At 35.8% G+C, this 15,869-nt stretch overlaps 1 protein-coding gene across 7 annotated transcripts in view; it reads right to left on the reverse strand.

Moving 5' to 3' along the window:
* LOC143255702 (synaptic vesicular amine transporter-like) overlaps positions 1–15,869 on the reverse strand; it is a 116,773-nt gene that overhangs the window by 29,291 nt on the left and 71,613 nt on the right. For all 7 annotated transcript variants that reach the window (XM_076511775.1, XM_076511773.1, XM_076511770.1 and 4 more), the window contains 3 exons: positions 5,539–5,974; positions 4,812–4,870; positions 1,020–1,103 (listed from right to left, as the gene is read on the reverse strand). In XM_076511775.1, coding sequence (XP_076367890.1) covers positions 1,020–1,103; positions 4,812–4,870; positions 5,539–5,974 — 579 coding nt within the window. The remainder of the gene's footprint in view (positions 1–1,019; positions 1,104–4,811; positions 4,871–5,538; positions 5,975–15,869) is intronic.

Raw genomic sequence — 15,869 nt, forward strand, 5'->3', positions numbered from 1 at the left:
ACTGCAGCACACAAAGGGTGAATGATTGACCCTATATATTAATTTCGATATTTAAACATACCTTTTCTTTTAAAGACAACGTAGTTTAAATGGAGTACCAGGAAACTTCAAGTAAAAATATTAAAATTCTAAAGATAAATTAGGTAAAAAGTGAAAATATATTTCCACAATAACAGAGTTAACTGGAATACCGTCTGATTGGTTTCTTGATAATAAATTAGTAATTCCTCAAGCATTTTCTCCTCATACGAATATTTATAATGGATATATAGTGGAAGTTCGAGAGTCAATTATTTTAGAAACTCTTGACGACGAATACATTTGAAAATTCAAATAATGTGTTAGCTTTTAACAACGACGCCTGTATTAATAACCCATGCCCGACCACACATTAAGAACACCAAATAAGATATTAGATTCTATATCTAACAATTGACAACGCCTGAATTTTTAACCCACCTCTGATAATACATTGCGAACACCAAATAAGATATTAGCTTCAATATCTAACAATTAACAACGCCTGAATTTTTAACCCACCTCTGACAATACATTGCGAACACCAAATAAGATATTAGCTTCTATATCTAACAATTAACAACGCCTGAATTTTTAACCCACCTCTGACAATACATTGCGAACACCAAATAATATATTAGCTTCTATATCTAACACTATTTGAGAAGATAAAATAAGTAGCATCATTTACGCATATTCCTTTTATAATTGGCCCGGCCTGGCCAGGTGGTCAAGGCAATCGACTGGTAATCTAAAGGTCGCGGGTTCGAATCCCCGTCACACCAAATATACTCGCCTTTTAAGCCGTGGGGGTATTATAAAGTTACGGTCAATCCCATTATTCGTTGGTAAAAGAGTAGCCCAAGAGTTGGCGGTGGGTGATGATGACTAGCTACCTTCCCTCTAGCCTTACACTGCTAAATTAAATACAGCTAGTGCAGATAGCCTTTGTGTAGCTTTGCGCGAAATTGATGACAAATCATAATTAAAAAAACACCTACCGGCAACACTGGTGCAAGCAGAACCGACTCCCTGTAACGCCCTGGCGACAAACAGTGTTGGGTAGTTCGTACCGATAGCGAAAACTGTAAATAACAAGAAGATGAGTCATTATCTAGTAGAACTAGTCGTGTAAAGTCTAAAAAATCAATTAAGGATGTGTTGATTACTTGATATATTGCGTTAGAAATTCTATATAATGGCAGCGTTAACTACAAGCGCGTACATGTGATTCGCTAATGTATTTTTAAGGCTATCTCCATTCAGCAACGTCGGTCTTTTTGAATATTAATAAATAAAACTGCTACTCTTATCGTAGGTGGATGATAAAATGTCTCTCAATGTAGAAGCAACGTGTGTAGTATAGCCATTGTAAGATTTCATCTCACCTTAATTTCAATGAAAGATACATCAACCGTTTCATACTCAGGAATATATCCTCTATAACATATCTTAATGATATTCGCGTCAGAGGAGAACCCTCAAAATCTAAAAAAGAAAAGCTCACCGTGCATAATATGAATTATCGTAACATTTTAGCCAATTGATGTTCAAACGAATCATCAAAAATAGTGAAGATGTTGTTCAACTGTGAGTTGTGTAGCCATCAACTAGCTCTTTATAACTTAACATTCATGCTTCAAGAGTCACAGAATTAAGTGATCGAAGATATATCTGCGCCTAACTAACGCCAAAAATTCCGGTATCAACTGGTAAAGTCCAGTATGTCCTAAATAGTGATGTACTTATTTATTGTAGCCCGTTCCCATGGGGGACAGTTACATTCAGTGATGTTTTTACTTTATGCACTGATTACACCCTTGTGCAAATTAATTGAAACAAATAGTCATTTTACAATATTTTCAACATGGCGGCCGGTGTAGGCTCGCTGATTTCATTTAATAGTCATTCTTTTCACATAAAAAGAGATTTAGAGGTCAAAGGAATAAAAGTCAGCTCTTCAACGATTTGTCGTAGGCTTCTTGATGTAGGTCGAAAGGCAAGGAGACCAGTCAAAACACAACTTCTTACCAACTCAATGAAGAAAAAACAATATCAATTGGGTCTGAAATACAAGAACTGGATGCAAGAACAATGGAGAAAGATATTATTCAGTGACGAGACTCATTTCTTCGTACAGGGTTAAAGAAGTCTGCATGTTTGCAGATCTCCAAATGAGAAACTTTAAGAATCTCACATCAATCAGTTCGTAAAACATTCCTTGAAGAAGATGTTATGGAGCTTTTTCAGCTACTATGGCGTCGGAAGCTTGCATATCGTAGAAGGTATGATGCGAGGACCACAGTACATCGAAGTTTTGTAGAGAAGAGTCGTTCCAGAATTGTAAGAGATTTCCAGATGGATCTGGCATTTTTCAGCAAGATCTGGCTCCGTGCCACACATCGAAACTTGTGAAGAATTTTATGACTAGAACGCGAATAAAGGTGCTGGGCTGACATGGAAACTCTCTGGACTTAAATCCTATTGAAAATCTTTGGGCAATTTGTAAAGAAAAACATCGAGGAAAAGACTGTACTACGAAAGATAAGCTAATTGAGGTCATAATTGAGGTGTGGTACCGCAATCCAAAAATTAGTAAAGATTGCAGTCAACCGGTGGACTCGATGCCAAAGCGGATTATTGATCTTCTGAAAAATAAAGGCGGTCATATAGTATATTAATTTGTGAGTAATTTTTGGATTCTCAAAAATAAAACGCAAAAAATTGAAAAAATCGTAATTTTTCGTCTTGTTTCAATTAATTTGCACAAAGGTATATGTTTTGAGAAAATATGTATAGGCAATCATTATGTATCATGAATATCAGTGCATCCACAAAGGATTCTGCTCGTTAAAGGACAACAAGAGGTAAGGTTGGAGCAGCTACGACATTTGCTATTGCAATGAAGAAAAACGAGTTTCTAGCTAACAGGATTCACCAGCAGTCTCACTAGATACATTGTAAATGAAGAAATGCCACACTAATCATGCCCACGAAGATGCAGATTCCCTTACTCTACAAGCACCAACAGAAGAGCCAACGACAATTAGTTATTGTTCTCGTGAGCAATCAAACAGATCGTTTGATGCTAAACATAAACCTGGAGTCACAGCCTGAGTCAAAGAAAAATCCCCCCTCCCAAAAAATTATGTTTGGAACATGAAAGAAGCAGCTAGGCTCCCACCTCTATAGATGGGGAAGGGAGCTTTTTTAAAAAAAATTAATTAGTAGCAATGACTTCCGTAAGGAGGAGAAAGTGACAGAATGAATAGTAACAGAATCTTCGTCTTAAATCATTTGCAGCAAATTGCCACAGTTTATTATCAGATTCAACGAAAGAAGGGATTTGTGGAGTTATTCTACCAGAATAATGTAGGTAAAGTGAAGGACGAATGACACTGTGGTCAGCCTTTCAGCTAGTACCTGACAAACTCATAACTGTGATCAGATGGAATTTTCACACTGGCTTTAGCAGTTTGGAAAGGATTTGAAATGATCTGGAGCACGCGATCAGAGTAGAGGATCTAGATGTACCAACTGAGAGCAGTTTGCTGATGTTGATGATAAAGACGTGTGAGCTGTTGTCATAAATGTCAAAATTGTTAGAAACAGACACTGGGACTATCTTAGGGCGTTGAAGATATAATTATACACTGTATTTTGTTTGTATAACATTTTTGTGTCCCAAGACTTATAAAAGTTGACTCTGCTAATTATGTTACCATCTTGACTACTCCTCTGTTTAAACTGTCTATTTTAACTTATTGACGTTTATGTTGAAATCACCAAATAAAAATATTTGCTGATAGTGATGCATGCAGTGGTTGCCCTTAAATTTCCTGTAAGTATGACCGCAGCTGTTTTAAAATCTAAAACTTTCAATCTTCAGACATACCTGTGAAAAAAGATCGCCTACACAACTCGTCAATTATGTGAAACAAGAGGGACATTTACTTTTCTAAAAAAAAAAAAGCAAATTGAACATAAAACTATATATAGTGCTTTAGGAAAAAACATAAGCTGGTGTAATTTAGGTTTCATAGCTTCAAAACATGAACTTTAACCTAGCTTCTGAACTATTATCACCTGTCAATTTTTTAAAGACCAGATTGACGACATTGATAACAATCACAAAACAGTAAAGAATCTTAATGAAGTAGTTGTTGTGGATTGTCACAACTGGCAAGGACAATCGAAATGACGTCACGTGCTGAAAAACGTTTACAGATTGGTGTTATGTGCTACACAGCTATTTCTAGTCGAAAGAGAACCATACACTTAAGTTTATTCTAAAGTTGATAAAATAACTATTTTGATGAAATGTTAATTTCAAATAATAACGGTGAACAGTTTACCTAAAATAGCAATTACAAGTAGGATTTTCTCTTGTAATAAACGCACTAATTATACCGTAAAACTAAAAGTACGAAGTTAAATGAAAAATATCGCGAACATTTCAGTTTATATGTATTAATTGCTTGTTGTTGTTTTATAAACGTTAAAATTTATATATCTATTTGTACATTGATTTATATAAGGTAGTACAAAATTATTATTATAAGCTAATCAGTTTAGTCAATCAAACCTTCATTCTTGTTTTGGTTTCTGTTAAAACTAGGTTTAACTAGTTTACTCTTTCTGATGGATTATAAAGGTTAATATAATCGACCACGCTGATCTAATGTGACACCTCTTTCCGTCGTTAAATAAACTATGGTTGATAAAACTTCTTAAATCCTTGCTAGCTTGTGCAAACACTTTGTTCAAAATGTGAGTATAAAATGAGAACTTACTAATAGTGGAGAGAAACATGATCACAAAGCCAGCAAACATTGGGATAGAGTAGCCAATCCTGAAAGAGTAAATAGACGAGATATTTTCAACAGCTTTACACATTCTAAGTTAACGACAATAGATTGACTGCTGATTGTGCACCAGTGCATAAAGCCAGCAATCTATCTTTCTAGGAATGTGTAACGTCATATGTCACCTAAATTAGAGAATATAGTAATATTCGAATGTCAAGGTCATGGGTTAACATAAACTGTGTATTATAAATTATTAGGGTTACGTAAAATCTGAATTTCTTTATCTTTTCTTCGATCTTCTAGCAATAATTAATTTAGCAAACTTGTACTACATAAATGTGTTTCTTAGAAAAAGAGCTTCAGGCTTTCCAGTCAAGTATTAAACCATTTGCCTTTACGTTGGTCACAAAAGACACACAACATACAAGCCAAAAAATGTTTCTGTTATCTTTATATTAATCCAACAACATTTGAGATTATAAGATACAAAATACAAGGATCTATGTCAAATGCATTTCCTTATTATTAACTTAACTGGACTGGCAGGAACTGGTATAGTTCCAACCTCGTTTGTTAATGACACAGATTGTTTATTACTTGTTTAATAACGCAGCTTGTATGCTACATAATTATATCTGCACAAGACATGGTATAAAAATTTGATCGCCACATTTGCAAATTATTTATTAACACACTGAGATTTCAACAACACCTGTTAGTTAAAGGTCCAATAAAGGAATTTGTTATCGCCTGTATGACTGGTTTAGAGGCGTACATGAACCCCACCTCCATACTTTCGCTCGCTAGCTCCTCGTGTTTTAGCTGCTTTTCCTCCTGTGACATCTCTGTTATGTTTTCTGTTTCTAATACTACACTCGATGTTTCTGTCGCTTCGTTTTGAAGTAGGGTAGGTTCCGTGCTTGTAAGAATCATGTGAAAAACATGGGGTTTATATTTGAAATCGTATATAAATTTGGCTTCTTTCTCGTGCGTATCATTTCTGGAGGAAACGAGATGGGTCAGTAATATTTCTTCTCTTATTGTTGTAACTTGTTCCGTAGTTGATGGCGCCACTGTAGATGTAAAATTCAACTTTTCGAGATCCTTCTGGTGGTGGAGTTGATAGAGATAGTCTGGGATAATAGGAACTGAAACAAATAATAATGCATATCACTGTACACAATAAAAACACTATATTAAAACAAGCAAACACTCTCAGGCAGGGATTTTATTTTCTCAATTAATTTCACTATAAAATTAAGTATTGTTTTCTAAGCGCAAAGTTACACAATGGGCTATAAGTACATCGCAGTTATTGAACCCCGATTTGTAGCGTTATAAGTTATCAGACTTACCGGTGAGCCATCACAGGTCGAAAAAGAAAATAGTTAATTTCTATTTAAACAGTACATTTTTTTTAAAACTGTATCAATTACTAAATAGTCAAAAATAATATTTTCTTCAACATATGTATTTTATGATTAAAATACAAAAAATGTTATTATTATTATTTCTTGACTTAAAGAAAACTCTTATAAAGTAACTGAATTAGTTAAAGAAGTTACTATCTGAAATTTCGATTGCAAATTTATGATGGGTTTATATATAGCGTAATAATATTGATGATTGGGTTTAAGAAATATAAGTAATTTGTTTCAGCCCAGCCATAAATATGCACTAACACAAGACCATTAGAATTGTAAGAATGTAAAAATACGTGTTAAGTCTACTTTGCACAACGTCTCGACAGTTTGAAATACTAACTTGTGAGTTAGAATGTTTCAGAAAAATAAATCATTCCCATTGTTCTGATTTGATATACGATATAAGCTTTGAATCAATGCTTAAATTATGACTACTTAAAAAAAACTTATAAATATAGTGAAAGAAATGTCCAATATATGTATATAGTATTCTAATATGTATACACCTTGAATTTAATTACCTCATTGATTAGTTTGTAATTAGATCAACATTTTGATTTGTCATTATCAATACTTAAAAGAAAGTAAAAAGCAGCTCTGCCAGTCTGATGTATATAATATTTAACAGAAAAGGAATCACTACACTAGAGTTATACATACGTGCCTTCATCGAAACTAGGTCGTGGAGTCTCACTCTCGAAACGTTTCACTATTCGCATTATTACTTTAACAAGAGGAACAAAACTAGTGTTTATTTTTACAATAACAACGGAGTTACTCTTTGTTCCTTCCCAATTTTCTCAATGTGTGGACAAAGTGCGGAAAGCCCACTGTGTAGCTTTGCGCTAAAACAATAATAAACAACAATCCGTGATGACAAGAATACCCACTTGTAGAGAAAAATATATAAGTAAAAACGGCTGGTATGGATTGAGAAATTCTTTTATGTAGAGGAGCGAACAACGTTTCGACTTTCTTTGGTCATCGTCAGGTTCACAAAGAAAGAAAGAGGTAACTGACCGATAGCTGATCACATGTTTGAAGGGGGGGGTTGTAATTGAGTGTACGAATGTAGAGGGCGTGTTTAGATGTTTGATTATATTTATTACTATAGGTATAAATGTGTTCCTTTGTATTGGTTTATTTTGGGCGTGAGTTATTGTATAAGTAAGGCTTCTTTAATTTTGCGTTTGTTTATGTTTGTTTCTTTATTTAACATTTGGGTGTTTTCTATGGTTACGTTATGTTTATTTGATTTGCAGTGCAGTAAACCAACAACATTTTAGACGAAACTAGTTATATATGTTGAGTGTAAATAACTCATAAAGAATTTAAATACATCAAAATTCGATGAATATTTAAACTAGAAACAAACAACACTTTTAACTGTCGAAAAAACCTAGTTTACATGAACACACTAGTACAGAGTAATAGTAATACCGGTAACAAGACATCAAGTATGAGTGTGCTAGTTGGATACTGTTAGTTTGTTTGTTTGTTTTTTTCGAATTTCGCACAAAGCTACTCGAGGGCTATCTGTGCTAGCCGTCCCTAATTTAGCAGTGTAAGACTAGAGGGAAGGCAGCTAGTCATCACCACCCACCGCCAACTCTTGGGCTGCTCTTTTACCAACGAATAGTGGGATTGACCGTCACATTATACGCCCCCACGGCTGGGAGGGCGAGCATGTTTAGCGCGACGCGGGCGCGAACCCGTGACCCTCGGATTACGAGTCGCACGCCTTACGCGCTTGGCCATGCCGGGCCGGATACTGTTAGAAACGACAAGTTTCAGGGTGTAAAACAACTTTTCTGGCTGAACGTGACGTGTAGTAGGAATGTTTATATGATATTACATCACAACGATAGTGATAATGTCTCGTTGCTTAGGTAATGTTTTATTGACCCAATACAGTCAACAATGGTTAATAAAATTTCGACTGTATCTTGTTTGTTGAGGTGAGTTAGGTATTATTCAGTTAGTGATTTGATTATAACACATACACGTACACAAATTACTACTGAATATCGTCGAAAACATTGAACTATTACAATATTGCTAACTGGAAAACATAACAGTTCAACGTTTTCGACGATGTTCAGTAGTAATTTGTGTACGTGTATGTGTAAAAATCAAATCACTAACTGAATCACTTTCCTTCTCATGAAAAAGATGTCTAATCATTATAGGCAAACCTATAACAAAACAATAAAAACTTCAGTCATTTCTATACAATTGTCCAAACATCTGAAAATGTTATTCAACTTACACTAAGCATAAACATTAGCTTTCAAACCTTACTATGCTCAGACTTCACAATACTGATATTGTTTCCAACACACAGTTAAACACTACTTGAAAACGATAAGATATATATTAGTTTGTTTGTTTTGAATTTCGCGCAAAGCCAAACGACGATTATCTGCTCTAGCTGTTCCTATTTTAGCAGTGTAAGATCAGAGGCATGGCAGCTAGTCATCACCCTCACTGTCAACTCTTGGGCTACTCTTTTACTAATTAATAGTGGGATTAACCGTCACATTATAAGCCCCCACAGTTGAAATGGTGAGTATGTTTGGTGTGACGGAGATTCGAACCCGCAACCCTCAGATTATGAGACTGCCTTAACCACCTGGTCATGCCGGGCCATATGTATTGATAAATTTTATTAAAGATTCATCTTTCAATTGTCTCTTTGCTTCTTCCTTTCTTTTTGAACGGTGAAAAAAAAAAAAAAAGATGAAGGCACATTCACTTTTGCTCAAGCTATCTAAATATCTTTAGATAGTGGCGCTCTTGTTTATTTATTTTTTCGATTTTCTTGTAATTTCTCATCCGTATGGAATCCTTCTTCACCCAAAACCACTAAATTCCAAAATGTTATACTCGCGTTAAAATGTCAAAACTGATAACGTCACAATATTTTCAGGTCACCAGAAATTAGAGGAAATCGCTCTTATCGTACAGGTGGCGCTTATCACAGTTATGATTAAAAATGGAGAAAATGAAATTAATTCAAGACAGCATTATCTGTTATTCGCATACAGCTGCAGTAAAGCACGTGATATGCTCGTGGCCATCATAAATGGCTCAGTGGTTTGGTATTTTCTATGTATTATTATAAAAATGGTGCATTTCTTAGGAACTTAGCAGTCGCCGTAATCAATCACAGGGTATCATTTCAATGTCAAGAAGTGATATGTTCTACTGAGCAGCCATGACTTTTCACGTGTTCCATAACAGTTTTTACACTGATGTAAAAATATTCTTGGATTTAAAAAAAATAAGTGTATGCAACTAAAGTAGAGCAGCTTTTCTATACATACATTACGAAAGCAAAAATTTTATTGCATTTCAGAGAAAGAAAATCTTTTGCAGCATTGTAAAGCTTCCTACCCAAAGTGCTTGATACTCAAGTATACTGTCGTTTTTGATATTTTCATATCAATTATACTCTCGAACTATATAATAAAAAAGAAAAGAATCAGGTCGGTAGAGTTTGGTTAGTTTGTTTTGAATTTCGCGCAAAGCTACATGAGAGCTATCTGCGCTAGCCGTCCCTATTTTATCAATGTAAGACTAGAGGGAAGGCAGCTAGTCATCACCACCCACCGCCAACTCTTGGCCTACTCTTTACCAACGAATAGTGGGATTGACTGACACATTATAACGACCTCACGGCTGAAAGGGCGAGCACGTTTGGTGTGACGGGGATTCGAACCCACGATCCTTGGATTACGAGTCGAACGCCCTAACCACCTGGCCATGCCGGGCCTACGCTACTGTGAAACTTCAAATTAATTACGAAGGCTGTCTACTATAGTTCTTGCTTTAAATTACATGCCTGAAATAAAAGAGGGAGCAATCCTTTTAAATAGTATAAAGTTTTCTTTTAAACCACGTTCTCCGACTGTTAGTTCCGCGGGAATAAAGAATAGCTAAATCATTGTGTAGTATTGTGCTAAAAATAACATAACTTTTTAAATCACATGACTGACCTAAGAAACGGAGATGATCCTTTACCTTATTTAGATATTTAAGTAACATGTCTAAGCTCAAACTAAATAAATGATATGATATTCTAATCGACGTTACCTGTCTTCATTAAAATCATATGGCTGAGTTTTAAAGCAGAATGTTTTGATCGACACTACATGTATTCAATTAACTATATGATTGAGCTACAAAACAAAGACGATCTTCTAATCGATGCTACACGTATTCGTTTAAATCATCTGTCTGAGCTACAACATGGAGAAGAGCTTGTAGATAACATAGAGAAGAACCATCTTTAATCACTTGATGCAGCTAGATGACGAATAGATTTTCTAATCTACTGATAAGTCTGTTTCCCCCTCCTGGTGACTCAGCGGTAAATCTAAGGACTTATAGCATTAAAAGGCAAGTTTCGAGAATCCATTGTGTGGTGTTGTGCTTGACATAAAACACACCTAGCGGTGGACGAATAAAATGAGATGTTTAATTCCAAAGTTTGGGAACTTCCAGTTGTTTTTATTGTTTAGAGGTAGAAGCGATTCCTTACTTATCACATCTGATCACTATGATAGTTACGAAATGCTGGGAGCTTAGGCTTCTACAATTGTAGGATTTTATTTTACAAGGCAACAAACTTAATTTATTCTTTTGCTGAGCTGTTGGACTCCGTTAAACCATCCAAATTTCCGTTCTTATAATCACTTTTAATCCAACAATCTGAAAACAAACGAACAACCACAACTCCTCTGCCAAAAAAGACAGTCACTAATCCGGAACTGGGTACCATCAGGTTTAACGGATCAGTCAAGAATGCAACAAAAAAGAACCGCATTAATGTTTGATGAGTACAAATATCCGACGAATTGTTGTTTTTGTCCGGAAAGCTGTTTGGTAGTTGATTTGATAACTGAGATCAGCAAAACATTTGCAGTCAAATTAGTATTAAATCTATTATTAAAAACTATTATTAAGTTCGGCCTACATTTGATAAAGAGATAAACTAACTTGTGTAGTATATTTGCTTAAGTTTAGTTAGGACTGAACGTTATCGTTCTTAATGCAATCATTAAATTGGCTTATTATGTTATTCTACAATCTAACGTTAGATATTTTTAAAAACATTAATAAGTTTTAGTATTTTGTTGTACAAAATCCGAGGGTCGTGGATTTGAACCCTCGTCACACCAAAAATGCTCGCCCTTTTAACCGTGTGGATGTTATAAAGTTACAGTCAATCCCACTATTCGTTGGTAAAAGAGTAGCCCAAGAGTTGGCGGTGGGTGGTGATGACTAGTTGCCTTCCTTCTAGTCTTGGACTGCTAAATTAGGGACGGCTAGCGCAGATAGCCCTCGAGTAGCTTTGCGCGAAAATTAAAAAAAAAAAAAACAAGGACGGTTAGTGCAGATAGCCCTCGAGTAAATTTGCGCGAAATTTAGAAAACAAACAAACACTGTATTAAATCTCTACTAAAGTATATTTACATCAGTTGAAATAAAGTATGCGTCAAATTTCGGGACATACAAAACTGAGTATTAGTATAATAGATGTTTTTATATGTGTGGTCGTTTTGCTCTGTATACGTGCATAGCTACGTCTTAAAAGTAAGTGAATTAATGTATTATTCAAGTCGTTATTCACTATAAAGAAGGTGGGTCATAGTGAACCCTCAATAAAAATAAAAAGATGAATTTGTAGTAACACAACAAATATTTTTCACAATTTAACCTGTACTTGTATAATCACTGCATTTTTCTTACAGTGCATACGTTCGAGTACGTTCATCACTTAGTCATGAAAAAGTTGTATGAAGTACATCAGAATTAGCATCCATGGTATCTGTACTGAAGATCTGCTATTGCCCACTCTGAATCACACTTTATGAGAAAAAAATGGTTCTTTGTTTTTGAATTTTGCGCAAAGCTACACGAGTGCTATCTGCGCTAGCCGTCCATAATTTACCTGTGTAAGGCTAGAGGGAAGACAGCTAGCTATCACCACCAGTTCCCAACTGTTGGAATACTATTTTAGAAATAGAATAGTAGGATTGACCGTCACATTATAACGCCCCCACGGCTGAATGGGCGAGCATGTTTGGTGTGACGGGGATTCGAATTCGCGACCCTTGAATTACGAGTCGAGTGCCTTAACCACCTTGCCATGCCAGGCCTATTTGTTTAAAATTAAGCACAAAGCTACAAACTGGACTATCTGTTTTCTGCCCACCCACCATGGGTATCAAACCTCGGTTTCTAGCGATGTAAGTACGCAGACATACCGCTGGGGGGCATGTACTTAATGGTTTCCTTCTACACAATGTTTATAAATTATTCAGTATGGCTTCAAAACGTCAAATTACATAGCTTAAAAACAACTATATTTCCTTCTTTTTTTGTACAGGCTCAAAAGCTGACTGTTGTAAAAAAAAAAAAAGCTTTTTAATATCAATATAAACTTCCATAGCAGGAACCGAACTACTGCAGTGGTTTTGTAATAGGTATCTTTGGTGTATTTACTATGTTGGGCCAGACGTGGCCTAGTGGTTAGTATACCAGAACTGTGAATTAGCGTTTTCATTATTCGTGGCTTGTTGTCGCATAAACTCTTATCTGCACGTTTAGGCCGTGAGTGTGCTATAAGAGTGGCAGTCAGATTTCACTAATCTATTAAACAAAGAAAGCCCAAAAGTTGGCGATGGGTGATGCTGATTAACTGCCTTCCCTCCAGTTTAAAATTTCAAAATGAAAGGCAACTGTGAATAATTTTACGCGAAATTCTGAAAAACAAACTTGTCTGATAGATTGTAATGTTTTCTTAGCGACAAATGTCCTTTTTCACTGCTATTAAGATATTTTTAGTTGTCTTCCTGTTAGAAACATTTAGAGAATTTCAAGAAACATGTTCTTAGTTACCTAACATTTGTTGCATGTTATATAAAGGTGGACAACATCGAAAGTGTGTGTGTGTGTGTTTCCTTATAGCAAAACTACATTGGGATACTTGCTGAGTCCACCGAGGGAAATCGAACCCCTGATTTTAGCGACAGGATGAAGAAACATTAAAAACCTGAATGTATTCTATTTGACTATTGAAAGTTGAGTGCTAAAATTAATTAACCCACATTATACTAGTTGTATTTCTTCTAGAACTTTTTGGAATTAAAGTATTTTTGTTTGTTTCTTTCTTTTATATGTGTATTATCATTATTATTATTTCTCGCGTTAATTGTATAAAGACAAGGCTAAGATGGACGAAGTCTATGAATGATTAACACAACGTCTATTCTTTATTATCCTTCATAGAGACAAACATGTACACTGGAGTCTCAGGATTATGTGCACTGCAGCACCATTGGCATGCTAATGAAAGCTCATAATCTCAGGCCATCAAGGTAGAAAACTCGTTCATGCTTCGCTTATCGGTTTCTGCTGCATGCCGCACATAGCTGGCGCGTGCTAGTCGTGGGTCTTCTAACCAGCAACTTGGCGGGTGATTTACGAGGACCGAGATGAAGAAGGGGAGGGGGAAATGTGACACGAGATAGCCCCTACTCGACAGATTCTCAATAACTACCGTTCTAGCCGTCAGCGATATCTATAGACCACTTATCAGAAAAAAAGCTTCTCTAGTAGTCAAGGGTGGGCGTATAGATGACTTAGAGGCGTGAATATAGTTTATAATAACTACAGCCTCACACCTAACAAGCATTGCTTAAGACGGCGAAAGAGAATAATTTATTTTAACTGTTGTGTGTGTGTTTCATCAAAGTTAACAATTAAGAACAGTAATGGTATATATAGATAGACATATATATAACAACGTATCACAACCTACACAAAATTTAATACTGGAAAAATAGAGTTATGAGAAAAGTTGTAGCTCGTCGAGACAGGTGGCATTTCAGAAGGAACAATTTTTCGAAATAAATAGTTTTTTTTTTCCTTCCAAATTTTTATATGATCTGCTTAGATAAAAAAAAAAAACAACATATAGTTCTTGGACCATCATCTTCAAGTTAATGGTCCACGTTATTACAATTCAGGCTCTTAATGAGAGTTTGAAGCTGATGTAATTAAAAAAACATTGTTCACGGACCATCATCTTCAGGTTAATGGCGCACGTTATTGCGTATCAAGCTCTTAATAAGAGTTCCAAGCTGATGTAACTGAAACACGTACAGTTCTCGGACCATCATCTTCAGGTTAATAGCGTGCGTTATTTCAAGCTCTTAATGAGAGTTTCAAGCTGATGTAATTAAACCAGGATCGTATCTAAGGGACGTCGATGGGGTAGAACGATCAGTCCAATATTCTGAAAAAGTCTAAAAGGTCCATTATTTTCTGAGTTTTGTTTTTAATAACACTATGTAACACAAATTTTGTTCCTGGATAGTATGTGTTATTTCTTAATTGCTTACGTCGTAAAAGTACAGAAAATGGCCATTATTACCTTTAAACTTTGCTTTTGTGACCTGGATAATGAAATTTAGAAATTAAATCTAGGCCCGGCATGGCCAACTGCGTTAAGGCGTGCGACTCGTAATCTGAGGGTCGCGGGTTCGCATCCCCGTGGCGCCAAACATGCTCATCTTTTCAGCCATGGGGGCGTTATAATGTGACGGTCAATCCCACTATTCGTTGGTAAAAGAGTAGCCCAAGAGTTGGCGGGTGGGTGGTGATGACTAGCTGCCTTTCCTTTAGTCTTACACTGCTAAATTACGGACGGCTAGCACAGATAGTCCTCGAGTAGCTTTGTGCGAAATTCAAAAACAAACAAACAAACAAACAATTAAACCTATTTTCTATGTAATTGTTTGTTTGTTTTGGAATTTCGCACAAAGCAACTCGAGGGCTATCTGTGCTAGCCGTCCCTAATTTAGGAGTGTAAGACTAGAGGGAAGGCAGCTAGTCATCACCACCCACCGCCAACTCTTGGGCTACTCTTTTACCAACGAATAGTGAGATTGACCGTAACATTATACGCCCCCAAGGCTGGGAGAGCGAGCATGTTTGTCGCGACTCGGGCGCGAACCCGCGACCCTCAGATTAAAAAGCGCACGCCTTAACGCGCTAGGCCATGCCAGGCCATTTTCTATGTAAAAACGGGCAAATTTGCACATTTTCATTTACATAAGGTCTGTATAAAACAACATATGAATCAAGATTTACACGTGTTTATACTAAAGTTGAACAAAATGTTTAGAAGTGAGTAGTTTTTCGAAGTTTGCGACTGTAATGTAAATCACTTTCACGTATCAGCCCCCAAATATAGTCTCCCATCATTTTTTGTGATACGTTCCCAAGTCACAAAAGCAAAGTTTGAAGAGAAAAATAGGTCTTTACCATTTATTTTAGGCATAAGCAATTGGGAAATAACACTCTTTGCCCAGGAACAAGAAAAAGTAAAAATTTTGTAACATAGTGTTATCAATTTATTTTCATGTAACGTATTTGATTTGAAGAAAATGTCAACATTTTGTGAAAAAAAGATTATCCTCTCTCACACACTGTAGTACTGGTTAAACAACACTTATTCCATGCGTGTTAGATCGCATATGCTATTCACACGAATACTGCATCTGCTACAGTTAATCATTTGCTGAATGATAATACAATTAACTCAAGT

This window comes from Tachypleus tridentatus, chromosome 7 (assembly GCF_004210375.1).
Source record: "Tachypleus tridentatus isolate NWPU-2018 chromosome 7, ASM421037v1, whole genome shotgun sequence".
In the NCBI taxonomy this organism is placed as follows: Eukaryota; Metazoa; Arthropoda; class Merostomata; order Xiphosura; family Limulidae; genus Tachypleus; species Tachypleus tridentatus.